Here is a 27061-nt window from a genome sequence, read left to right as displayed (position 1 = left end):
TAGTCTCTACTCAGTTATCCAGAATTAACAGGTAAACCATGACGCAAAACATCACACTACAAGTCGACAATGCTAAATAAAAAAGTGCAAATAAGATGTACATTATTATTTTAAACAGTAAATAGGTAACACAGACACAGATCTTGACAAATTCAATCCATTTTAATAGGCAGTCAATTCAGTAAGGCTCTGGTGGTGCACTGTAGATGTGTAAACTCCAGGAACAATGTTTTCTTTTTCTAAATAACATGCCTGATGAAACATTGATCATATAAATACAGACATCATACAGGGATTATGGTTTAGTTTAAACAGTGCACCTGATACAAAAGTGACTCTGTGAGTTAGCAGTGAAGCCCTGCACAGAGAGAGCATGGACTGCTGATTTCATATCCAGATAATAAGCAGCACATAATTATCAGCAATACATAGATACAGACATACGACTGTAAGATACTGGTCAGCCCTCTTCATGGAGCTTACAGTCACAGAGCTCTTTGTAGATCCTCTTACGTATCTTTGGTATGTCCTCCTGTGAAAACTGCAGAGGTTTTGCAAGAGCAAGGCATCTAGAATACTGAGAGCAAAAGAGAGATATTATGTAATGAATAAACAGTTGAGAAAAAAAAACGTAATGATTGAAGTCTAGGCAGGAACAGCATGTTACCTCCAGGACAAAAACTCCACAGTCATTTTCATTGGTCTGCTGTGGGATTTTCTGTGAAGGACAGCAGGGGGAGACAAGACATCATGTCAGTGAGTTTGCTGGGTGAATCTCCAGCAGGTGATGCTCTCAGCCTGCAGGAGGCCTCTGACACCAGCCGGTGACATTTCAGGACAAAACATCAGTGACTACGTACCTCATCGAACGACACTGCCCAACCATTTTCAAAAGCTGTTTGCTGCTTCTCCTTTGCTTCTGTCATCAAGTATTTCAGGATGTTCTATTGAAAGCAAAGCGAAGAAAACCACTATATACTACAGATAACGACTTTAAATTACTTCAGGAAAAGTGACTGAAATCTTTGTGTACACCATTAGAGTGACAAAAAAAAAAAAAAAACATGAAATCTGTTATTACCCTTGCAACCTTCTGGAGCGCGTTCCCTTGAGAGTCATAAAGGCAAATCTTCTTTTTGACAAAGTCAGCAGTCACCAGACACCAGTGAACCTCCAGGTGGATAGGCACCAAGAGCAGACTCTTGGAAAACAAATCCACCTGTGCAAGACAGATGGGGTTAAAACCACTCACTCTCAGTCTCTGCTTCCACTTAATTTCTTAGTCAGTGCCATCTCTTAATGATTTGAGGCAGCAAATGTGATTTAATCTTTCATTTTTTTCCTCAAATGTACAGAAATCGACATAATAAACACTGATAAATTATCAAAGCACATCCATCAGACTCTACCTGCTTTGTCCATCTTTTAACACCTTCATATCCTTTAGTCATGAGCTGCCGGTGGAAGAAGCTGTTGAGGAAATGGACCTAGGAGTGAAGAGATAAGGAGATCAAAGGTAGAAAACTACATCTATAATACAATCAGAATTTGTCTGTGTGTTTTGCATTTTTTATTTGTTTAAATCCTACTCTAGTCATATTATGAAAGTAAAACACATTGGGTAAGCTCTGAAGAAAACATCTGGGCCAGCAAGCACATGCTCAATGGTTATTACCAAGTGTTCTTTAAGTGCTGTGCAGACAAGAGTTCAAGAAATAGGATATTTCTCTGATTGTGACACAGTCTGGTTTATAGGCAAATATTGTGATTAATAAAAGGAATAGTTCAACATTTTGGGAAATATGCACTGGAATGTCTGGCAACCTTTAAGTGAGGACAAGACTCAAGGAAGTCAGTGCACCTGACGAAGAACATATCATTAACAATAACATGTCATTTTTACACTGACAACAGGCAAGCTGTTTCCCTGTTACCAGGCTGTTGGCTAGCCACTGCAATTAATTACTAATTACTGGCAATATTTGAATGACCCTGGTAAGTAAAAAAAAAAAAAATCAGTCCATCTGGCGTTATAGTTATAATTAGAGAAGAAAAAAAAGGTCTCGCATCTTAAGCTATCTACATAGCATGAGATTACCTTGTGATGGGCAGATTCCACGATCAATTCTCCATACATGTTCATGACCTGAAGCAGAGTCAAAAATATTTAAAAAGTTTGGCTACTCCAGGGAAAATTACATATTTTACTGATTTTTGAAATGAAAAGAAGTAAATACAACCCCTGCAGCTAACACACACTTAAAAAATGTAAAAATCGAGTGTAATTGTGGCACGTGACTTAAAAGGCAAGTAAAGAGGAGACTGTCTAACTCTTCAAACCTTGTTGTAACACTAACAACCAATCTAAGCATCTAAGCAACTGACTGAGAAACTTAAATGAAGCTAGATGATTCAAAGCAGGGAGAGCTTGAAACTTCCACTGTCTCAAATGTCATTAAGAAATGGCAGTTGCAGGAAAATGTGAAGGTGAAAGACAAGAAAATACCATGAAAACTTTCAGACAAAACTACTGTGCAGATTGAAAAAATTGAGCTTTTTGCCTACAATCACCAAAAGTGTGTTTGGATAACACATTTGATGAAAGGAACACCTTCAACTCCCCCGTTCCTTTCTCTCTCTCAATGCTCAATGAGGTTTGTGCTCATCACATAAATCTTTCCACTCAGAAATCTGCATGAGAACTGAAATTCTTGGTGTGTTAAATAATAACCTGATCGTTGAGCCAGTTCTGATCTGCCAGTGTCGACAAATCATCCAGTGTCAGTGTGTGTTTCTTGTAGACCACCTGGAAGGAGGGAATGGATTTCTGAACGATCACAGTTCTGTATTTGGTAACCTCTGAGAAGATGACGTTTTTCCTGCAGAGGAAAACATAAAACTGTTGGTCCAGTAACCAAATCATTTCAGATACCCCTCTGACTTTTTTCACCTATAAACACGACCTTAAAAACATTACAACAAAAAAAAGTAAAAGTAGTTTTAATCATGCACGTAGAGACTGAAGACAGTTGGATTTAAATTTTTGACAAAGACTTACCGGTCACTGAAATCAGTGTTAAACGTCTTCCTCAGGTGTCTCAACACGTCACTCTTTTGTAGGGGGATGAAACTTCCATATGTTCTGTAGAAGTCATTGAGGAATTCTAGAGAAACATGGAAACACTGTAATCTCAAATAGCACTGAAAACCACAAAGGGAAACCAAAAAATAAAGGTGAAAAAATATCTACCGTGGATGTCTTTAGTTAGTGCTTTGAGGCTGACATCAGTTTGAGAAGACTTTTTACTGGTGACTCTCTCATCAGCATCTCTGTTTGGAGCCTGGTCCTGATCAGGAGTAATAGTAGTGTGTTGTCCCGACGGCAAGTCGACTTCAAGTCTTTGTGTTGGCGTCATTGTCCTTGGTACCTTAAACTTTGTAATCCCCCCACATGCCTCACTGTCTGTACTCAGCAGGGGTTTGACAGTGTGAGAATATTTTGAAGCATTTGCAATTTCACAAAACTGTCCAAAGGTTTCTGTTCTTTGAGGCAGTGTGGTTTGAATGACGGTACCTGCAGCAACATTTCTGTCTGTGCCCTGGTTCTGCAGGGAACTGGAAACAATCAAAGTTTCTGACAGACTGACAGATTCATGTAGCTTCAGCTGGCAATTCTGCCCTGTAGGCTTGTCCTCTGAAGCCTCAGTATCACACCCAATCTGTGACACGACAGCTGACGTTCTGGCTTGTGAATTTTGTAAGTTCGACGTGTGGTACGTTGTAACTTTCCTTTTATTTTTCTGTGATTGTACCTTTAAACTGAGGCAGGGGCTGGAGCAAGAGCTGATCCCACAGGCTCTTTTCTTTGCTCTGAAAATCCCAAAACGGCATTTCTCTCTCCGCTTCCTCCACATCCAGAGCTGTAATTTACAATACAAGCGTCTCTTAGCTCGCCTGGACAGATGAGAAACTCCATTGACTGAAGACATGAACCCCTTCCTCCTCTTGAGGTACTTTGCTTTGCTCCGGAGGCTCTGTGTTCGGTGCATCAGTGAGAGACTGGCAGAGGGTCACATGAGAACATGGAGTTGTGGGTATCCTTACAGCTGTGGGAACGAGTCAAGACAGCTCATACACAGCAGTGTTGAATCTGGATTTTATTTAGTCTTCTTTGTGACAAGGAGATACTGCAGACCATGGTCCACTGTCTCCAATGGCTACTTCAAGTGTAACGCTGCCTCCATACTCCACTGAGCTGACCTTGTGTTGCCGATTCTTGTGGTGTTCTCAGCACAACAAGGCAAAGTCTAATCTGCTGCAATACAGAACAGATGTGTTGTTACATGGAGTGCTCCTAAAAAGGGACTTAAGAGGTTTATGTCCTTGTCCATCATGCAATACAATCAGGGAGGCATCAGATCAGTCCCACATTCATTCTGCAGCATGACAACACGAAATACACCGTTATATAGAACTGTCCAGTGCTGCACAGTACTGTAAATATTACATATGAGGTGGTAAAAAAAAAAAAACTCCTTTTTTTATCAGCTACAACATGCAAATGATGCTTACATGATGAAACAATGCAATACAATACGACACTGAGAGGAGCCAGGACTGTCACGTGTGCACAGGCAAGTTATTTTCACTAATGTTTTAGCAGAATCCAAAAGTGGTAAGACCCAGACACAACCTCATGCATTTTAAAAGTTGTCAAAGCAGTGCATTAGCGGTGAGAGACCTTACTATATGTCCCACACGGCTAAGTTAACAGACTTTGACTAAAACCAGGTTTCGTCACGCCACAGAAACTCACGGTTTAGATCAGCTTGGTTTGGTATCTTCTCGACACGTGTTTCAATGCAAACCTCCCTGGCTACGTTAGCTAACACAGCTAGGTTTACTGTGGGTAACACACACAACCACTCTGCCTCACCGTCACTGCCTCGTCTGTCTCACTGAAACCTCGGAGCGGAGGCAGCTCCTGTCTGACAAAAGTCCTGCATGTCTAACCCCTGGATAATTAATGTAGCCGCTGTTCAGCTGTTTAACTCACTTAACCTGCAGCGCACCATGTACACACACTGCACAGCACACTGAGAGAGTCGCATGGAGAACGCGTCATCCAGGCGCCGACCAATCAGATTTTACTAAAACCGTTGAGTGGCTATAGGACAAGGGAAGGAGCAGTGATTACATGAGTATGATTTCTAGTAAAAACAAGGAATATACGTACCAAATGAAAACCATGAATATACAGAGTTTTGAGAAGAGGTTCTAAAGAGGACACTGAGTTTGGCTCAGTGTCCTATAACCTCAGGCAGTGAGTTCCACAGCTGAATCAAGAGTTAGCAGGACACAGACAGGGCAGGAGCTTGACCACTCAAGGCTTTAAACACAAGCAATAAAATCTTTCAGTCAATTCTAACTCACATGTAACCAGTGCGGGACAGCAGGGATTGGTGTTAAAAGCCTGGCAACAGTGTTTTATGTCAGCTGTAGTGTTTTGATGTTTGGATTCTCACAATCTACAAAGAAATGCTGTCCATGTTTGGTTTCATTATTTGGTAGAGAAACTGTTTCTTGCCATGTCACTACATCATTCAGTGAAAAAACTTAAAATGTTCAGTAAGTTGTTTTTTTTGTTTGTGTTTTTTTTTTTTTTTTAATTTTTTTTATGTGAAGTAGTGTTTTCTTGGGTGACACGTTGGTTCAGTGGTGAGCACTATTGCCTCAGGTTCTGGGTTCAAGGTCCCAGTTTGCCTGGGCCGGGCTTGAGTTTGCATGTTTTCCCTGTGCCTGCTCCTCCCATAGTCCAAAGACATGCAGGTTACTCTAAATTCCCTGTAAGTATAAATGGTTGTCTGTCTATGTATGTTGATGGACTGGTGATCTGTACCCTGCATCCCGCCCAATGTCAGCTGGGATAGGCTCCAGCCCCCCTGCGACCCTTAACAGATAAGTGGTATAGATAATGGATGGAGGGATGGTGCTTCTTAGCAGGGGCTGAAATTATTGGGTGTCCTCTCTCTTATCCTTTGATGGGTCAAGGGGGTCTGGAGCCTATCCCAGCTGACACTGGGTGAAAGACGAGGTACTGGACAGGTCACCAGTCTACCACAGGGCTAGCAGATAATCAGCTTGTTTTTACATATAACAACTGCCATTTGGTCCTTTATGTTGAACGGGCAAATAAGGCCTAATTGAGCCATGTAGGAAAAGTGTTATGAGGAATTTTGTCCCTAGTACCTACTAAGATCATTTGTTTGTTCATTTTTGAAACCCCTGTAGACGCACACAGCACAAATAACCAGGACATGTGGGATTTTTAAAAAGCCATGAAAAAAGAAAAGCAACAAAAAGACAAAAACAAAAATGGATATAACATGGATGTCCTTTATCAGTACTTCATTGCTGACATCAGTTTGAGGAAACTTTTTTCTTGTAATCCTCTCACCAGTATCTCTGCTTGTAGCTTGGTCCTGACCTGAAGCGACACTAGATGCAGATGGTCCAATACAGAGCAAATACGTGGGCGGCAGCAATGAGTGTCTGTGTCCCTCAGCTGTACACCCCCCGTTGGCAAACATCCTCTTTGCTGAACAGTCATTGAGCAAGGCACCGAATCACTGCTGACAGTGGGGCCCTGCTCTGTGGCTGACCACTCTCTCTGACCTTTGTGGAGAGCCACAGCTGGTTACACAATATGTGTGCTCAAACATGAAGCTTTTCATGCTTTTTTCTATGATATTTAATTCAAGGAACACTGGTGCCAGACCTGGGGACAGCTATCAAGCTATCAGCTATTAGCTGTTTGAAGATTTAAGAAAAAAAAGTGGATTATCACTGATTTAAACTCTCACATCAGACTTTGTTGACTTCCATTTGTTTTGGCAGCAGTCCTAAAACAGAGTACAACCCACGTGCGACGCAGGAGTCCGGAGGGATGATGGCCGTGTTTAACTTGGCTCTGTTTTCCTGTTTGAAGTACAGTATAAATACGCTACACGTTGCATGAGCTCTGCCTCTTCTCCTCATCCTTATCTTCTCCACTGCTCTGAAGCCTCTCACATCTCTCACAGAAATGAAACCCCTGGGCATCACTGTGGTCCTGGTGGGACTACTGGTCGGGGTATGGGCTCAGATCAATGTGCTGCGGCCCATGTGCGACTCCCCTGAGGCAGAGGAGGCTGCCATGGTGGCTCAGGATTACCTCAATGCCCAGCACACTCACGGTTACAAGTATGCCTTGAACAGGATCGAGGACATCAAGATCATCACCATGGTGAGTCAGCAAGTAGATGTTACGCAGTTATAAGACATACAGATACTGACCTCTTTTTTCATCAACTTGGAGGTGGGAACATGATATCTGCTACATGTGTGAAAATGTGAACTGTATTATGATTGTATGACTTTGCATTAAGAAAAAAAGACCAAAAACAATAGCAAGGAAATCTGCATAATTTTTACCCTTACTTCCCTTAATCATTGCACATTTTAAACAGTACATATTTCTTCTGTCTTTGCATTGTGTTATTTTGTACACCTAAACACCACTTTACCCCAGTTGAGACTTAGTCCATATAAGAAAATTCCTAAACAGTTGGTGCTGGATCCCTCTGCATGCATGCATTTCCACAAACATGTCAGAAAATATTACGGAGCAACAGATCAGCTGTGCTCTACTCTTCAGTGTCATTAGAAATATACATGTTCAGCCATGCAAATATGACACCAGAATATTTCACTGCCAGGGGTTTTGTCCATGTGGTGGACTGTCTCATGCAGAGGAGTTTTAAGTGTTTCCTTTCACCTTTCCTCAGCCTACTGGAGACAATACATATGTCCTGGAAATTGACCTACTGGAGACAGACTGTCATGTGTTGGACCCCACACCTGTTGCCAACTGCACTGTCAGACCCAAAGTGTTGACGGTGAGACTGCACAGCATTAGAAGCTCTTATACTTAGGGAATACTTATACTGGGAATTCAACCAAATGTAAAAGTGACAATATAAAACTGATTATTTGTCTTCAATCAGGCAGTGGAAGGAGACTGTGATGTGGTGCTGAAGAAGGTTGGTGGAGCTCTGACTGTCACCGAATTCAAGTGTAAAACAGAGGGTAAAACGTCCTGATCACACACTCAGCCATATGAACACACACAAATACAACACACACATACAGAACATACCACACAAGTATCAACCTACACACAAAAATCTGTTTGTGTCTTTTTCTTTACTGACAAATAGAATCAACAGAGGACTTCTGCTTGGGCTGTCCTACCCTCCTTCCACTAAATGACACCAGAGCTCTGGACTTTGTCCACGCCTCTCTGGCAACCTTTAATAACAATACTGTAAATGTGACTTACACAATTCTGGAGGTTGGACGGATGTCGACACAGGTGGGCTAAAGCGTGATCTGTTCAGAGGAATTACAACAATTTTACAGGATTTAATACACCTGCATATTTAAACAGTGTATGTCAGTACATTAATACTTCCCTTGTTTCAGATTGTGTCTGGTGGGCCAGTGTATTTAGCAGAATATGTCGTAGTTGAGGCTAATTGCACTGATGGCGCCTGTGTGCCCCTGAATGACCCCATCGCTGTAAGTACACAAAGCATCAATTTAGTTTTCCACAACAACACATTAAAAAAAAAACAATGGAGGAATAGTTCTCTAAATTATGATGATGAGTGATTTGTAATATATATACGTTTTAGCCCTAGTCAACCAAAGCTGCTCTAAAATAACTAAAAATGAACAAGGTTGAGAGGGGAAAAAATCATGTTTCTCTTTTCTCTACCAGGAACATGGTATTTGTACTGCTAAGGGTTTCACAGCTGCTCACTCAGTGAACTGCAAGATGTTTCCCATTTTGGTAAAAATACTGTGTTTCACTTCTCCAAATCATCACCAAAAACTTTAAACATCTTACATTTATGTAGAAAATGTTATTACTAAGGATCTGTTGATGTATGCAATTTTTCAGATGCCTATTGTAGATGCCAACAACACGGTACCTGCAGCTCCTGTCTTGCCACCAATGGTCCACGGACATACAGGCGGCCTGTCACACAAGCATGGTCTAAGACACCACAAACTGACCACTCTCTATAGCCCTGTTCTGACCAGCCTTCTGTCTGCAGAATCAGCAGAGTCAGCTGAAGTTGTACCTGTAGTCCATGTAGTGGTTGATGCTGCTGCACCTGCTACACCTGCTGCTGATCCTGTACCTGCTGATCCTGCACCTGTTGATCCCGCACCTGATGCTGCTGCTGATCCCGCTCCAGCTGCGGACTTTGCATCAGCTTCAGATGCCACAATGAGTAAGGAGGTCCCTCGCATCTTGTTTAAGAGAGATGTGGCTGCTGCCTCTGCACCAGCTGACACCCCCGCGGCTCAAACAGACCCTCTTCTTCTTGTGCCAGTGTGCCCAGGAAGAGTCAGATTCTTCAAGTGAACAGGTCCCACAGACTCTCTGTATTTGCCTCCTTCATATACACTGCTGCTAGTGTCACTTTGATTGATATACATACACAAGAATCCATTGTTTGAAATTGTTGAGAGTGCATAATGTATTTGAAAACGGCTCCTGAAATTTCTGCAAAATTGTTGATAAAGATGGTGCTGAATAAATCTCTCAAGTCCAAACTTTTTGTGTTTGTTTTTTATGGTCATCATGCATTCTTCAGTATGAACTGAAACATGCAGTCAATGAGGGAGAGAGTCATGTTAAGCCTTTTACAGGTTTGATGAGGATACACCGATAACCTCTCTATACAGAACCTTCAGTGAACAAACTGGTACCGGAACAAGTTTGATCATTCATGCCACATCTTTAAGGGTGATTGCAAAACACAGTGCTGTTTGCTGATCATGTTGACTCATGCCAATGACATTCCTGTGAACTCACTGACATTTCCACTAATACAGCCACAGCAAAAAAAAAACAAAAAAAAAACGTACTGGTTACTCTTGCCCTGCATGGCTCTGTGTCCAAGACAGGTCAATACATCAAACATTACTAAGATGTTTACAGGTTGAGAGTCTTTAACATAAATCTTTAACTATAAATCAATGCTATTGATTTATGCTATTATACTGTCTTTTTTAATTTCCTGAGAAGCAACATTTTGGTCTTGTGACAATAGGCTGCCAGGAAAAATAGAATGTCACTGTCAACTGTCAAGTGGATATGTGCACTAATACCAATGGAATATCCATAAAAACTGATTTAAATGTAAAATGGGTGACTATTTTTAAGACTTGGACATCTTACTTGAAATACTTTCATTAAAGACTTTTAAGAGGAGTAATAGATGCAATAATGAAAACTGGCAAACTGGGAAAACTCACATTTATTTGTTGCATCACCATTAACTGTAATGTGATGTCGTGAAAGAATATATACACTTCACCAACATATCCGTGCAGTGTGCAGTTATTTCCTCAAGTATGTCATGTGCTATGTATTATGGATCTTTCATCAGTCTCGTGTCATCATGAAGACCGGACTGACTACCCTGTCTTTTGTTTGTTTTTCATTTGTTCTCTGTGCAATGTTATGTTTACGACTTTATCCAGATATTCTCTTTTATTCATTTACTTATATCCTTGCATTTATGTGTGTTTATTTGATTGTCATCAGTCAAATAATCCTATAATACAATCTCTCTGAGAGTGTGTGTGTGTGTTGCACTCTCAGATCAGCGTTTCATTAATAAACCATTGTTTATATAATATTCAATTACAGCTGCTCTAGGCACATCTTACTCTACAGCCCTGGGTTTTCCTCCTCTCTGCAGTGTTCTCCCACACATATGTACTCCTGCCAGTCATTGCTCTGTGTCTGACTGGGTCCATGTTTACTGACCCCAGAAACTGCATGAAGTTGGAAAACTTAATCACTTGATTACTTTTGTAATGTAACAAATATAATAATGTGTTACATTTGAATGTAAATTTAACAGTCTTTATGTAATGTTATGTATAATGTAATATACAAGAATTTTGACGATGAATGAATCTGAGTGAAAAAATGGCTGATGAATTTTGGAAGATGTGGTCATTGAATGCATTTTGAGTCAAAACAATGAAAAGTGATCCAGTTTAGTCCACACTGACTGCTGCTGTGCTGACTGTGAAGGACTTTGGAAATGACTCAGCATTGTGAAATGCATGTTGGTAATTGTTAAAATTGTTTAAAAAAAAAAAAAAAAAAAAAAAAAAACACACACACACACACACACACACACAAAAGATCAGGCAGTTTTGAGGGGCAGGTCACAGGTTTGAGGTCTCAAAACAACAATCTAATCTGGTAGGCATTAATCAAAAATAGTAATCAAATGAGACCTCAGTTTTGTGCTATTCCAAACAGTAAAAAAAGAAAAAAAGAAATCCTTTTACTTACTGCATAAATACAAACCAGTACTAAAGTCACCATGTGAAACACTGGAATGTTAAACTTAATAAAATAAGAGAAAGGGTTGCATTCACTGAGGCCACTGTGGTTTAATAGGTAAATCTTAGTAAGTGTATTTACATGAATGGGTCAATGTTCAGTAAGCACCAGTTCATGGTAAGGCAAAATGAGCAAGACAAATAAGTTCAATAAGGGCAATGCACCTTTTGGTCCTACAAAGCGGATATAATGCCAGCAAGTAGCAGTAAACCATCAACTTTGAAACTTATCAAATAGAAAAAGCTATCCCTTAGCCTCTGCCAAGAGATATTGATTGCTGTAACAACTGTTCTATACCCACTTTCCAGATTTTGTTCACCCACCCACACTACCAAAATGCAAACAAGACAAAAACTCATTCCTAAGCACGAGTTCAGGTACCATTGTATGTTTATTCACATCAAGGGCAACTCATGTCTGCTGCTGATTTCCACCTTCTCTTTGGATAGGTTGGTTCAGTCCTGTAAGAGAGAAGCATATTAGTCCAAAAGACTGGGCTAAGTTTCTAAACTCACATCAAAAACGCACCATTTACTTGATGGTCAGCTGCAGAGCTCCATCGTTGAAATGCCTTTTCAGGAACATGGGCTGGAATCCTTCTGTTGGAGCCCAGAGGTGTAATGGGCTTCCACATCTCTTTCAATGACTCTGTGAATTTAGGCTTTAAATGCACTTCACTGAAAGAAGGGTCCTGGGGCAAAGGCACAAAATGAAGGCCATCTGAAGCAGAGATTTGTCTTAATGGCAAACTTTCTGATTCATCACCAGGCCTTGGCATGTAGTTGCCACTAGCAGGTAAGGGACTGGACATTTTCTCCAGCCATTTAGGGTGCTGGGATTTGTCCTGTGGGGGATTTAAATTCTGAGGGTGCTGGGGTTTACTTTCATTATGCCTTGCAAAATTTTGTGCAAGGAAGTTAGTGTCATGACCCAGATCTCTGAAAGGCAGTGGAGAGTCACTGAAACTGTTGGGCTCCCTACCTGGTGGGCCACGCTGTAGCAGCACATAACTCTTTGGTTCGGTCTGTTCATGTTTGGTGGATTTCTTCAAGCCACTCACAAATGGTTGTGGTTGTGAGGAGTTATCAGCAGGAGCTTGAGCATCTTGAAGCATGTAGTAAGGGACCATATAACGATCAAGTTCACTTTGGACTTTAGGATGCGTCTGCCCTTTTAAGTCACTGGATTTCTTGTTAGATGGCTGCAGTTCCTTGGCTGTAGGTTCCCTTTTCTGGTTTGCTATATGTTCCTGATGTCGATATTGGCCAATAGAAGACATGAAATTAGGATTATTCATGTCCCCAGGTGATAGTTGTCTCATCTGGGGAACTGGGGACTGTATATAATATGGCCCATATTGCACCACTGGATTTACTGGGTCTTTAACTGGAGCCTGAGGTTTAGAGGGGACATTATAGTGAGCCGCTGATAGCCTTTGTAATAAATTTTGAACATTCTCATTTTGTGGTAGATATGGCCAATTAGGATATTGTAAATTAAGTATAGAATAAGGGTACATTGGTAGTTCAGGGTTTGAAGGCTTCTGGGGAACGCCTCCTGGTAATGCAGCAGGGTTGCCATCTGGTGGCAGGAGATGTGGCTGCTTTTCATTTCCAGGTGGATGAGACTGCAGTGAAGTGGGTACAGAGGTGGAACTTGTGGAGACTTGTGCCGTCATTGCCACTGAGGGCAGGAATGGTAGTGCTGGGTGGACCGGAGGAGTATCTTTACCAACAAGTCCAGCTGGAACAATATGATGGAGATGTTGATGAAAAGCAATTTGTGGACAGCAATTAGTAAATCCAGATGGGCAAAACTGAGGGCAGAATAACCCCGGTTGTGGGCCTATACCACCATTACTAGGTGGTGTAATGGCAACCTGCTGCGGCTGTTGCATGGAGGAAGCAGGGGGTAATGTTATAGGCTGAGGGAACTGGGGCTGTTGTGGGTGGAAAGGGTGATATCCCTGGCCATCTGGAGGTTGGACACCTGGAGGCTGTTCACTGGGGACTGGCCTTTCAATGGGAGTTTTAGCACCATTTGGTCCAGCACCTGGTATCTTGGATGGCTGTGGGTAAGAGGGTTTATGCACTGGCTTCTCAACTGGCTGATTTTCAGGTTTTGGCTGGGAGTAGAGGAAGTGGTAGGGGTACATGTTATACACTTGGCCCCAAGGGGTTTCAGGCTGTGGTGGTTGTTGGACAGCAGTTGGCTGTGTAGCTGGCTGATTTTCAGATGGATCTGGCTGAGGGTACAGAGGATAGAGGTATTGGTGTACCTGACCCTGAGGGGCTTCAGGATGTGATGGCCCTTTGCTTTCTGGTGGTTTGCTGGGTGACAAAGCTGAAGGCACTTTGGGTTTAGATGCCTCAGGTTGTAATGGGCTAGGGGTTTGTTGTGCTTGGCCTTTTGGTGCCGGTGTAGAGGTTTGCTGTGTGGGTGGCATTTGAGTCTGATAGGGGCCTTGGGGCAGAAATGGGAAGTAAAATGGGTACTGGTTGAATGATGGGTATATCTGTCCCTGAGGTTCCTGAAAAACTGGGGGCTTTGGTGGCACAGTCTTTTCAGGTAAAGGTTTTTTAGGGGTGTCAGGATACAGTGGCTGGAGAGGTTGTTTTACTTCAGAAGCTGGTGGCTGAGGGAAAAAAGGAAATTGAATAAAATGTTTTTGTTCTTGGCCACCAGGCTGGATTACAGGTGGTCCTACAGGTTTCTGAGGAAGTCCAAATGGGGGGTTAAATGGATTTGGAGGGACATGTTCATCCAGTTTACTTGGCGGTGGTTTGGTCACTGGTGGCTGTGTAGGGGGAGTTTCAGGCTTAGGTGGTTGAGGAAAAAATGGTATAGGGTAGTAAGGTTGTTGTCTTGTTTGGACGACTGGGGGAGATGCTGTAGGTATAGGTTCTGGTTCAGGCCTGTGTACAGGAGAGACATTAGTCTTAGGTGGCAAAATATAGTATGGATAAGGGTAAAAAGGCTTTTCCACTTTGTCATTAGGTGGTTGGGTGTCTGGACGCTGAACAGGAGGCTCTTTTTCAACAGGCACTTTTTCAGGTTGGGTTGGCCAGGGGTAAAATGGCAAAGGAATGAATGGCTGAGGCACTTGGCCCCCCGGGGCCACTGGCAGATTTGGAGGATGGATAGTTTGTTGGGATTGCAGTCCATTTCTCTTTGTTACAGGTGAGGAGACTGGCTGTACCGCTGGTGTAGGTTTAATGTCTGGATAAGGGTAGAAATGGGGGTAAAAAGGATAGTGCGGTAACTGAGGTTGATTAATATCCTTTGGTCCCTGATTTGGTTTCTCATTAGGTATCCCTGGGACCTGAGGAAAACCTGGGACAGCAGGAGGACTTTGAGTTGAACCAGAATTATATGGTGGGGTGGGGAGAGGCAGCCCTCTGTATGGCATTTCAGTTTGTTGTTGTGGACCCTTTGTGGTTTCAATTTGAGGTGCTAACAGTGATGGGCAGGATATTTTTGTTTCTCCATTTGCGGCCAGTTCGAGGGTGTACAGTCCATCCTGGAACACAAAAATGCTGATGGTTACACAAGTTTTAAAGACAGAAATTTTTTTAATTAAATTTTACTGTACCTTTTTCTCTAGGCAGGGTACATAATGGACAGAGATGACCACACCCTCAGGATGTACAACTACACTGAACCCACACCTGGGTGAGGCCTTCATCAGCAGCTCCCAGTTACCATTCACTGCAAAGTAAAATATATTACTACCAAGCGCACTCATCAGTCATCATGGTATTCAAAGTAAATTTCCCTAACAATAAAGACCAAATAGAATGGAAGATTACAGTAGTTATGGCAGCTATGGATGTTCAAAAAGCAACCCAATAATTTAGTATTTCAGAGATGAGGGATAAAGTTACTGTTTTCCAGAGAAACCTAATGTCATCAAGCAGCAAGGCTTTTACTGTATGAAGAGTGCTGTATGGAACAATAGGAAAAGCACGGATGTCACTTAAATTAGAATGACCATAAGAAAGCACATAAAAAACAAGGGCCCCTGCACAACTAAATGTTAGTAACCATAGCAAACTCTTACACCCTTATTCACAAACACTTTGATTTTGTCTACAGGGCAGTGCGGCAGACATGTTATACCTTTACCAAGCTTTAGAAATGATGTCATGAAATACTCAAAAACAAGCAAAAACTTACAATTTACTTTAATTTTAGCAACAGAGGCTGTCCATTCCATTTTCACAACCATGCCCTCAGCATAACAGGTAACCATCGGCGGGTTAGGTGAAGATGGTCTCATCAAAGGGCATGACATCCTCACTGGTACTCCCCACCAACGCAACGGGAGAACATAGCTGTCCTCCTGAAACCAGCAAGGAAAATGTTACAAGTGTGCAAATGTAACAGTTTCAAGGGTTCAGTGCTTTCAGATTGTCTCCCACCTCAAGAGCAACAAAGCAACCATCATAGGGTGCAACTAAGACCAAATCTCTTCGTGTTGACCTGATGCTGTAACCACAGCTTGGTGGCAACTTTGACAGAGGCAGGGGAGACAGGTGACTTCCTGAGAGATTCAAATTGACAAAGAAGATGAATTAAGAAAAAAAAAACAGTACTGTAATATAGTGGTAAATGCATGACTTAACTGGAAGCTGAAAACTTACCCCTGTCCACAAAAAACAGAGATCCAGGGGTAGAAGTAGCATCCTGGACTTGAAGCTTCATGGAGTCTTCTGTACATTCCACTTTCGGTTCCATTTTAAGGAGCCGCTCCACTGCTGCATCATCTGACCTCGGTCGTAAAAAGCTTTCACCCTGTCCTTTAGGTTGCTTGGGCTCTGTCCAACCTTTTAAAAATTAGGCTTTGTTTAAGTTCAAGTAAGTACACCACTATTATATAACGGTTTTAATAATGACGCACAGATTAAGTTAGAAGCCTAATGGATAACCAGGTGTCAACAATGTAGTGTATTTTATGCAGGACTGTCAGAAAAATTTCTACTGTACCTACCCATGTCTGCTTGATAATCAGTATCAACATCCAGGAGGATCTCTGTGGCCTTAGTTCCTTTGAGTTTAACACCTTGCAGAGAATTTTGCCCAATCAAGAGTCTTCCGTTGTGCAGAGCGTGTCCTTTATCTTGACCTTGGCTAAACGTCGAGTTTTCTCTTAATTTATCTAGTGTTTTAAGCCTTGTCAGTGTGGCACAATGGCAAACTAAACTAGCAACCACAAAAATTCCTAAACATAGCAAAATATTACTGCCCCCATTCTCGCTACACGCCATTGGAACAAAGAAAAAGCACCGCACACAGGCAGATTGCCTCAGTAGTGTGCCGCAAACGCTCAACTTCCCTCCGCACAGGTAGGTTTAACTACTGAGTGCGTGGGGTCGGGTCCCAATTACGACTAATCAGACACCTGATTGCAGCAGGTGCTGCCAATCATGCAGGTAGGGGCGGGGTATCAACAGGCTACAGGGCTTAAGTATAATCTCAAAATTATGGAGGAGAACGACAAACATTTTTAGAAAAACCTTTCTTTTAAAGCCAATTGACAGAAACGTTTATACATTCCCTGAGATTGTAATATGTTGATTTGTCTTTTACACAACTATGAGAAATGTGTTTCAAATCCAAAATAACTGGCAATAATGTGTCGTAGCAAACAGTGTTGGTACTTACAGTGTAATGGTGTCAATAGCTGTCTTCTTCAGGACTAACTGTGAGCTAAATGTACATGCACCATACTGTGGACTCAGCAATAGCGTCCCACTGGTCGACTAGTTATCAGAAACTCATGTCGTGCATCCATATATTATTCAGACCCACATCACTTCATTTTAAATTCTGGTGGACATCTTAAGTTTCCAAAGATACCACATACATGACATCTGTATGGGGTTTACTTTTTATGGAGCGTGAAGGGTTAAAAAGATTAATGAAAGTTAATATCTTATTCCTTTGATCTAATCAACATGTCTCACAAAATCTAAGTTGTTATTTGGAGTAAAAGGTTTGTTCCTTCTCAATCATTCTGATCCCAAAAGTTAAGGAGAACTTTCACCTCATTATGCTTTTAAGGGCCTTATGTTTACAAAAAAAAATTGCTTGATCTGTCTGATACAACCAAAGTAGAGCCCATCAAGAGCAATTAATTTCCTGTAATGATAGTCTTCAACCTTCAACCTCCTACTACAATTTTCTGTTTTAAAAAATTGGTCTAGGAACCAACAGGGAGAGGGAACTATACATTCCAAAATCCTAATTGTTTTCCATTCCTCCAACAGAAATATGCACTATTAAGATGATTAGTTTGAATACCTGAATTAAAATTAGACTATTTGAGAGGCAACAGACAGGACGTGTTGACTTTACCTCTGGTTGGAATAACTTTTATTTGATCTGTCTGTAAACAAGATGTCGCATCAATTCATGGCATTTGAAATAGCAGATTTTGTGGCAGAAAGAATTTCCATCTCAAAAAAAGAAAAAGAAAAAAAAAGACAAAATATTGCAAACATATTTTTCTGTTGTTTAATTCTGTACATATTCCACAAAGTCTGGAGATTACTGATGCCAAAATATCCCTTAGGAAAGTGCCATTAAAAGTTACTTCTTGCTGGGGCAGCAGTTAAAAATCCAACTCGTAGTAGCAACAGATCAGATCCATTTTATGGCACAGAATACACAGTTATTCTCAGAAAATTTTCACAAGACAACTTACAAATGTTCTTATTCCAACCAACACCATTTTCAATATGTTTAGTGTACACAGCATCATTTTTTCTTTTAAATATACTTCTAAGTACCGTACTATGACAATTTGTGAATACACCTTTGATGACTAAAGCACAAGGCAAATAATTCCACGGTGTTGGAGCCCAACAGCCTGGGTTTACAGTCAAAATGCATTCATACTGTAGTAAAATGACATTGCCGTTTCATTGGTTAATGGACATGAAGTTAGCAACAAATCAGTTAGTGATGAAAAGTTTAAGTAGTGTTGAACTCTAAAGAAGCAGTTAAATGTTTTACAGTCATCTGAAGTTGTCTTGATTTACAGTCAACAGGTGATGCCAACAATTGTCCATCAGAATAAGTTGAATTCTAATAATCCTCTTTATACTGACAATTGGTCCAAAGGGGGAGGGGGAAAAATAACTTCACATGAGTGTGTAGTGATTCACAGCAAAATTTACAAATAGCAGGAGCTGACCGACAAATGTCTGAGCTGTCACAGAGGTGGAATGTCCGCTGAGACTCCAGGATGTGTTGAAGTTACCGTGACGATATCTTGAGGCCTCAGCAATGCTGACCTTAAACACTACACTCAAAACAACAGCCCAACACCACATCATTAACTTTTAAGACCACATTCAGGTACGACAGCAAAAGCGTGTGATGGAGGATAAAACAAGTTGTGCCCGAGGGCAGCCAATCGGTACACACATACAGGACTTTGTCAGAGGAAATTTGTTGTTTCTTTAACAGAGGCTATGAAGACTTGAAGATGGAGGTGAGATGAGAAGATGGTTTTGGCTGGAATATTACGCTGGGACAGAGCAGGGATAGGGCTGGGATCTGTATGCTAAAGAGGGGTATGCATGCAACTTTTAAATGCCCACATGCTGATGAAAAGGGAAAAAAAAGGAACCCGGCATATTTTAGTGATGCTCAAAAAAGCATAACTATACAAACTGTCACCACCATTACATGTGTACTTCCCTTGGAATATTAGCCAGATGCTAAGTGAATGTTATACAAGGCGAGTCCAAATTTGTTTAACACTTTTATTACACTTTGCAGTCATTTTTTGCACACTCTTTTGGTTATTAAACATTTCAAAGAACATGCCATTAATGTAGTGTCAAAAACATGAGAAGTACAATGTTAAAGTGGGGAAGGTTTTCTCTTTTAAAAAAAAAAAAAAGGAGGGTGGGGGAGCTGAACAAACAAAAGGCTGTATATAAAAGTAGACTGGGGAGGAAGTAACATTGTATGCCATCTAATCCTGGAAGTAGTGTCGACAATGCAGTGAGTGGGAGTGAACTGCTAAGTTGATGTATGGGTGGAGAGGTTGCTTAATATCCAGACTTCCTCAGGTAATCAGCCATTGCATGTGCTTTCTTGTTAAGATTTCCACCATGGATCGCCTCCTTTCCCATGACTAAAACCAATACTGGAGCACACAAGGAAAAAAAGAGAAATGAACAAAATTGAAGAGTCTCCCCCCTACAGGACGAAGGAGGGAACAAAGGTGACACAGTATCTTACCACTCTTCATTGCTATTAAAAGTTTCCAAGACATTTGACTGCTTTGCAGGAGAAATCTTAACAGCAATATTTCTTTTCTCTTCTTTTTGTCCCTCAATTTTATCTAAGTGAGCTTGAAAACATTAAAACCCTGAATCCCTCAAGTATTTTGCCATTGAGTAAGCCTTCTTATTCAATCCACCTCCATGGACCCCTTCTTTGCCCATTACAAGAACCAAAACTGAAAGAGAAGAGATAGAAAAGGGACAGTTAAGAAAAGTTTAAGAAAAAAAAAAAAAAAAAAAGGTAGAAGAAAGGCATTCCAAGTAAAAAGTACCATAACCATAAGTGTTTAGTGCAGGGATATTCAACAGTGTGCCTTACAGGACTAACTTGTTCTTTGCTATAATAGATTTTACCAATTGACACAATGTAGTGTCCATACATTTCATGAAACCCTGGACCTTGATGACAAATGATGGGAATTCAGTGTTGTCTCAAGTTGTGATTTGTTACTTGCACATAGGGAATAGTCAGTGAGCGAATAAGAGAATTTCCCACACAGCACATGGCTGTCTGTGTGTGTGTGTGTGTGTGTGTGTTTTCTAATGTGATAAATATAAGCCGTGAGAAGATCACTGCACTTGATTTTTGCAAAGACAACATTTGTTGTACGGCTCTCAAGCAAGCACTGGGTTGTTATGCTAAATCAAGAAAGAACTATAAAGATGCATACAAGAGGCTAAATAAAGAGCAATTTATCTTCCACACAGCTGTGTAAAGAGACTGAAGCATCTCACTGCACTTGTTGGGACCAATTAAATTTGTGTAACACTTCATTTGTGCTTTTTTGACTACCCTTCACAAAACATGCAGAGCAGGAAGGTGACAGGTCAAATAACTGAACAGAGAAGGGAGTCATGTTTAAAAAATGAAAGTAAAATAGAGTTTGGTTTTGATTGCAATCAGTGTTTCCCACTTCAAAATTTGGCAAAATTTTTCCCCAACATCCTAATGAAGGGAGAATTGATTAAAAGGTCTGCCATTGTATGGCCAAACGTATATGATGCTATATTGTCGTCAACTGTCAAAAGTCTTAGATGTCAGACAACAGCAAAAGCGTACTCAGCTGTGAGAAACACTGGAGCAATGTCAGACACTGAGGACCACAAAGGCAAACAGACTAGAGGAGGCAAACTATGGCTTACAATGAGGTTTAAAATGAAACAAACAAACAAACCAAAAAAAATAAAATTAAAAAAAATCAAACCATTAAGTAAATGTGTGTAATTTTAACTTCACAAGTCTGCACCTTTAATCCCTGCCTGAGAGCATCATGTCATGTTGTGACTCTGGGGCCAATTTTACAGAAGAAATTTCTGAGCACTGCCTCAGCAGTAGAGCTGTAACCAGTGACCATTTACATTATTGATTAACCTACGAGTCTTATCTCAATTAATCGTTTTGTCAATAAAATGTTAGAAAACAGTAAAAATGTCCTGTAAATATATAAGCCCAAGGTAGCGGCTTCAAATGTCGTATTTTGTCTGAGCAGCAGTCAAAAAAACATTCAAATTCAAAAATGAGAAAGAAAAGCATAGAACTTTCATATGCAAGTGGTAAATGCTTGGCTTTTTGCTTAAAGAAAGTGATAAAACAATTTTTCAATTATCAAAATAGCTGCAATTGCTGTTACTTGTTTCCACTTTAATCAGAAACTATTTTGATAAAACCTTGAACTGTTCAAGTTGGTTTTCAAGCAAAAATGTCAAATAGTAGCAGGGTCTGAAATGTAAAGACCTGCAGCTTTTCCCGGTCTTCCATTACAATAAATTAAATATATTTTTGGGCTATAGTTTTAGACTGCTGCTCAAACTACAAAAAACTATTGCAGATGTCACATTCACAGGTGATTGTTGTTTGCATATTGCAGATAGATTTATGAGTCTTATAAGGCTCTTGTTCATGTCTATGTCACAAATATGGGGTTTATTTTGATGTAAAAAGCAACAAGAAATTATCTCATTTTGCAAATTCAGTAAAATGGGCCCATACAACTCTCATATAATGTGATTTCTCAATGTAAAATAATATAGTGTCTTCACCCATTGAAACAGCAGCATTTTAATCGTTGTGATGAAGAACCATTTTTGAAAACTACACTTTTACCTTTTCCAGCTCTTCCCACAGAGATATTGTATGTAGGTTCTCCTCCTTGGCTCTTTGTCCTGATGTCCATTGTCCAGTCCCCATCATCCTGGAGGCTGTCTCTGAGGACTGAACACTTCTTTGAGCCCAGAGTGAGACCGCTGGTGTAAAAGGTCTCCCTGTCCTTACCAATAAGGACATCAATTTCTTGAGACTGAAAAACATGCAAAAACCAAAGGATTGGGGCAAAGTCAAGTCAGACAGATTTTATAAATATGCTTCCAGTTACATGACCAGCATGAATCTTATTACAATATTAATAACTATATGAACTGACTGATATCTGCATCAAAAAAGATGAATTCCCCAAGAAGTCAAAGGCTACACTTTGTTACAGTATAATAGCAACAATCGGTCATACTATGCAGCCATGATAATTAAGGGCTTGTGTGTCTTGACTTTTTGGGAATTCATGTCCTTCCTTGGGGACACTTGCTCATCATCATTTTCATCAGGAGCTCTGTGTGACATTGTTGTCAAATCCTCATTTATCCCAAAAATCTATTCATACTGTCAAATGTGCAATTATAGCTGAAGACACTAGTCAGTTGATTAAGCAAGTGACACTGTTTTATCTCTTTAAAGCAAAAATGATTTTCTTTTTTCAGCCAAAACAAGCTATTTTAAGACATCACACAGGACTTCAGGAAATAGTTTTTTAAAGAAATTGTAATTTTCACCATTTTCAGACATTCCTAATGATTTACTGATTAATCAGAAAAATAATCATCAGTTTATATGATACTGAAAATGATTGAGAGTTGCAGCCCTATTCATCAGGCAACATGTCTAAACATCCTCAAACATCAGGATTTGCTGCTTGACAGTAAACTGAATGTGTACGGATTTTGCACTGTTTGTTCACCATTTTCTGACATTTGATAGAACGAGTGATTAATCGAGAAAATAATCTCCAGAACAGTCGATTGCTAAAATTATTGTAAGCAGGAGCCCTTTTCCAACCATAGTAAAACAGCTGTCCTGGCACCAGTACTGGATGTAAAACTGTTGCATTATGAATTCCAGCCCGACTATGAGAGAGGAGGTTTGTGAAGAATACTACAAATGTACTGATCCCAATACCACAAATTCTGGCTCCTGACACATCCCATCCCGCATCTAAGCAATAACAGCTTGCAACCTTTGCCTGCAGTAAGGAGCGGAAGTAAAGTGACGTCTATGCACCCGTTAGCTCTCATGCCGTCCCTTTCAATGAATTTAAAAAAAACATTATCAATGCCACTAAAAAATAATGGGCATGTTTATTTGTGTTCATGGGATAAGGCAGAGTCATTGTATGCTGACCAAACGTCAGCCGGTGACAGCCTTTTAAACCGGTCTGCCGGTAAAGCAGCAGCTTAACGTTTTCTAATCAAAGCGGCCGTGCACACAAAAGCATGCACGCTCCCTTCAAGTCAGACACCATCCACTTGCTAGCGTTAAATTAGCATCAGGTTAATTTAGCTGTGTCCTCATATTTAGATTAGTGTGTGTCAATGGCAGCTAGCCGCTTTGTGGCTTTATGGTGCGTGCAAGCCACAATGTGTGAAGTCTTATCTGATCCACACGAGGTCCATAATCCTGCAGCGTTTCCTTAGCAGGAAATAGCCGAGACAGGCCAGCGGTGAGCTAGCTAGCTAACCCGCTAAGCTAGCATGGTACCGCTAGCTTGCTAGTCATTTAGACAACTGTTTCAACGCTATTCAGTCTGGTGAGCGTCTGCGTGGGTGATACATAATAACAATGTAAAACGGAGCCATACTTTCACCCCATTTACCTCATTTTTTCACTCTTACCGTGATATTGTTGAAAGTACCACCGGCATGTGCTGCCCAAACATATTTGGCGTCCGAATACCCAACAATGGCGCTATCCTGACAGCTGCCATCGGCCATCAGGTTTTCCACGTAGCTTTGCCAAGACATATTCAAGAAATTGATGCTAAATAAAAATCCCTACAGCTTTGGAAGTAAGGTTGCCAAACAAGAGACAGCCAAATTGGAAGAAACCCTACAGGCGAATTTAGAGTCTCCAATCTAACCCGTACTTCGACGTTAACCAACGTCAAGGCTGGGGCAGCAAAGAAAGCCAGGGCAGTGAGGCAGCGGCTGGGTGTAGTCCGTATCAGATCACTCCGCACAATGAGCTCCCCGGCGCTTTTATGGCAGCAGGCGGCGGAATAAAGAGGGACTTATCAGCTCAGCCAAGAGTCAACTGTCTGAGGGAATGCCGGGGTACACATAGAAGCGAATGGGGATTTACTGATTGAAACGTTTAGTCATTCATTCTTTCATTCATTGTTTTCATGTTGAGGGAATAACATAACAAAGACTGACACAATAGGCAGTTCAGTTTGCGTGGCTGAGGATGAGCAGTCGCCGTCAGTGCATAGAGAAAAACAAAATGCCCTGAGGTGCATGTGGCAGATGGATCCCAAATTTATTGACATACTTCCATGAAATCACCACTTGAAATGTATTTTTTAAGATAGTAGACGCCTGGATAGAAGCTCCTCGCCGATGGTTACTGATTTTCTCCTGCTAAATCTGAGTTATTTATAAGTATCTGAGGAACACAAAATGTTAGTCATAATGTTATATATTTTACAATGAGGAAAGAAGATGACACGTTTCAGAAGACCGACTGACCCCAAGTAATGTCACGACCATGATTTTGTATGTGAATCACAAGCAAAAGTGAATATATGTTCATACACAGCCATATGATATAAATTTCCTTATTTAGTGCAATAACACGGTTTTATGTAATTGAGCTATGTATTTTGTAATCTTTCATGTTGAACCCCAGTTTGTGCCAAAGCTTACCACTTAATATTTTTCAGACACCGATTTTTAATAAGGTCAGACAAAAAGAAAAATGACATTTGAAGGATAATATTGGAACATGTGTTAAGTTGAATAAAGTTTGTCTTATTTCATATCCCTCTTCACCTCGTGCTACAGTGGAGTGTTAGAGACATTTAGTGCCCTGCTCAAGAGAGATCTGTACGTCCATTTTCATCCACTCAAAACCAGGGATCAAAGCAGGCACCTTGGTGTCATTAATACCAGACTTGCATTACCCCACCCACAGATGCAATGGGCCCCTCTCCTATTACTTAAAAAGACAAATGATTGCATCATGATTGTCTTCTATTCATAACAGATTAAGTGATAAAAACAAATGATCATTTTACTATAATCCCTGGCCAAAGAGATTTTACCAGTAGTGTAGATCTGTCATAGCACATAGACTCAGTTCGGTACCCTGTAAGATGGACCTGATGTTATTCTCCCCTTCTTGGATTAACTATGACAATAGCGAATTAATGATTTAAACCAGGAATTACTCTGTCCTGATAGGTGAGGGTGGGCAAGATTGTAGAGTCACTATTGGCTCAAATTGATTTGATTTCATTTGTGACAGTCAAATTCAGCCCATAATGGCTTGAGTTGATGCATCATTGTACAAAGTGCATAATGTAATTTCTAATAAGCACACAGAATGGTACTTTTTTGACCATGGTCTTGGGTCAACAATTTTGTGGCTGTTTATTTCTTGTCTATTTCGGAGAACAGTGATCATCTGTGATAGATTAGTCCACTGTTTGATTTTGCACTTTAAGGGCAATTTGCTGGAAAACTGGCATGAAAATTTTTTATTAAGGGACAAAAGCCAACTTAGATGGTAGACAATACAAGGTTCATGCAAAATAACCAAAAAAGGAAAGGAGTGTGATACACTGTCAGAGTGAAAGACAGGGGTACGGCCACCAGGGGCAGTGTTCTCTATGGTTTGACTTCTATCTGGTTTATCTCTGGGGCAGAGCCATGACTTGATATATGTCTTTAAACCTGCATTTGGTCTGTGGCTGGTTCTAGGGATATTTATTATATATTTATCATATTTCATTACAATATTAATATTTGTTTGTTTGTTTTTTTGACGGATTTGTAAATAATAGTAAGTCATGTAGTGATCACAGGAGTTACCGTCATATGTTAGCTGTAATAAAAATCATTTGTAAAAAAAAAGTTATTGTAATTTCTGCTGAACAGAAAACTACACAAAACTACACAAAACTGTAGAACTTTAAACCAACCTTCCCAGCACAATATATTTTATCATCTTCGCTGTGACATTGCTTCAGTGTTTTGCTATACATGGCAAAAGTAACTTTGAATTAGTGTAATTTGAGGGTCGTGTCATACAGCTGATCCTTCTTTACACTGTTTTAGACAAACTTTTGACAGATTTAATAATGTTTATGGCTTAAAATGTGTATATCACAGTACAGTATATAAACTGCAGACCCAAAGACAGCTCCCTTCATGCCCAATTCCCCTACCCCTCCATGAGAGGGGCTGTAAACTTGTTGCTGAGCTGTAGTGTACTCCTCCAGTACTGACATTCCTACGATCTGTTGCACGATTCTGTAAAAATGCAGAGGCAGAACTTGCACAAAGAAGTTTTTTAACAAAGCACCCTCACAAAACACGAACCTTATGATCCTGTGATAACATTTTATGGGGACACTGTAAAAATATGCATGGCAGAATGCTCCTATGGAAGTTACCTGATAATATCAGTGTACATGTACTACTGCAGCATACATAAATACCTATGGGGGGAGAGGAAGAGAGAGAGTTGATGCCTTCAGGTGCCCTCCAGTAAAGTTTGACTTCTGTGCTGGTCACTGAAAAAGAATAGCCAAATTAAATGTACGCTACCCAGTGGTATCCTGACAGTTGCTGATTATTAGAATCAAAGTATCCCAGGGCTCCTTTGAGATGTACAGCAAGTAAAAATGTGCAGCCATGTTGTCACTAATGTGTATTTCAAAACATGCATAACAGCTCACTGTCAAAAAACAAGGGAAAATTCCCAGTGACATGTTATTCACAGGCTGCACATACTGCACTATGTTACCTGAATATAGGATCCTGTCTTGAAGAAGTTCACTGAATAAAAGAAATCTAGTTTTAACACCTTTAGTACTCCAGTTTTATTCTTCTGTCTGTGGTGTGTATTCCTAAATAAATGTCCCAAATCAAACTTCCACACATCAAATCTGGGGTCAGGTAGAGTTCAAGAATAGAAAGACTGTGAGGAACAGGGAGGTAATGGGGCCCAGTAGCT

At 40.6% G+C, this 27061-nt stretch overlaps 4 protein-coding genes across 9 annotated transcripts; 1 reads left to right on the top strand and 3 right to left on the bottom strand.

The window, feature by feature from the left end:
• Positions 1 to 143: 143 nt before the first annotated feature.
• On the bottom strand, positions 144 to 5123 carry LOC108883777 (sentrin-specific protease 5). 4 transcript variants are annotated; one of them, XM_018677252.2, is made up of 10 exons: positions 4817 to 5123; positions 3251 to 4315; positions 3059 to 3164; positions 2732 to 2879; positions 2099 to 2146; positions 1410 to 1487; positions 1082 to 1219; positions 861 to 944; positions 668 to 718; positions 144 to 577 (listed from the first exon to the last, which is right to left on the bottom strand). In XM_018677252.2, the coding sequence occupies exons 2-10, from the start codon at positions 4047 to 4049 to the stop codon at positions 461 to 463; spliced, it is 1569 nt and encodes a 522-aa protein (XP_018532768.1). In that variant the 5' UTR covers positions 4050 to 4315; positions 4817 to 5123; the 3' UTR covers positions 144 to 460. The 4 variants fall into 4 exon arrangements, with proteins under 4 accessions (XP_018532768.1, XP_018532770.1, XP_018532771.1 ...); XM_018677254.2 differs by having other exon boundaries at positions 3251 to 4312; XM_018677255.2 differs by having other exon boundaries at positions 4937 to 5123.
• A 1891-nt stretch (positions 5124 to 7014) lies between these two features.
• On the top strand, positions 7015 to 9666 carry ahsg2 (alpha-2-HS-glycoprotein 2). The gene is made up of 7 exons (XM_018677260.2): positions 7015 to 7285; positions 7827 to 7937; positions 8046 to 8127; positions 8259 to 8413; positions 8524 to 8619; positions 8822 to 8893; positions 9005 to 9666. Exons 1-7 carry the CDS (start codon positions 7085 to 7087, stop codon positions 9473 to 9475), a joined length of 1188 nt encoding a protein of 395 aa, XP_018532776.1. The 5' UTR covers positions 7015 to 7084; the 3' UTR covers positions 9476 to 9666.
• Positions 9667 to 11851: 2185 nt separating this feature from the next.
• On the bottom strand, positions 11852 to 16869 carry LOC108883773 (MAGE-like protein 2). 2 transcript variants are annotated; one of them, XM_018677248.2, is made up of 7 exons: positions 16470 to 16869; positions 16123 to 16305; positions 15901 to 16022; positions 15656 to 15821; positions 15072 to 15187; positions 12015 to 14999; positions 11852 to 11940 (listed from the first exon to the last, which is right to left on the bottom strand). In XM_018677248.2, the coding sequence occupies exons 1-7, from the start codon at positions 16744 to 16746 to the stop codon at positions 11935 to 11937; spliced, it is 3855 nt and encodes a 1284-aa protein (XP_018532764.1). In that variant the 5' UTR covers positions 16747 to 16869; the 3' UTR covers positions 11852 to 11934. The 2 variants fall into 2 exon arrangements, with proteins under 2 accessions (XP_018532764.1, XP_018532763.1); XM_018677247.2 differs by having other exon boundaries at positions 12008 to 14999; positions 16470 to 16865.
• A 968-nt stretch (positions 16870 to 17837) lies between these two features.
• Positions 17838 to 24072, bottom strand: LOC108883784 (profilin-2). Of its 2 annotated transcripts, none has more exons than XM_018677263.2 (3): positions 23719 to 24072; positions 21884 to 22076; positions 17838 to 19955 (listed from the first exon to the last, which is right to left on the bottom strand). In XM_018677263.2, the coding sequence occupies exons 1-3, from the start codon at positions 23845 to 23847 to the stop codon at positions 19858 to 19860; spliced, it is 420 nt and encodes a 139-aa protein (XP_018532779.1). In that variant the 5' UTR covers positions 23848 to 24072; the 3' UTR covers positions 17838 to 19857. The 2 variants fall into 2 exon arrangements, with proteins under 2 accessions (XP_018532779.1, XP_018532778.1); XM_018677262.2 differs by having other exon boundaries at positions 17838 to 19640; positions 23719 to 24070.
• Positions 24073 to 27061: the final 2989 nt, after the last annotated feature.

The sequence above is a fragment of the Lates calcarifer genome, linkage group LG4 (assembly GCF_001640805.2).
Source record: "Lates calcarifer isolate ASB-BC8 linkage group LG4, TLL_Latcal_v3, whole genome shotgun sequence".
Lineage (NCBI taxonomy): Eukaryota > Metazoa > Chordata > Actinopteri > Centropomidae > Lates > Lates calcarifer.
The sequence above is the reverse complement of the archived record's forward strand: the minus strand, read 5'-3'. Positions and strand labels throughout refer to the sequence as shown.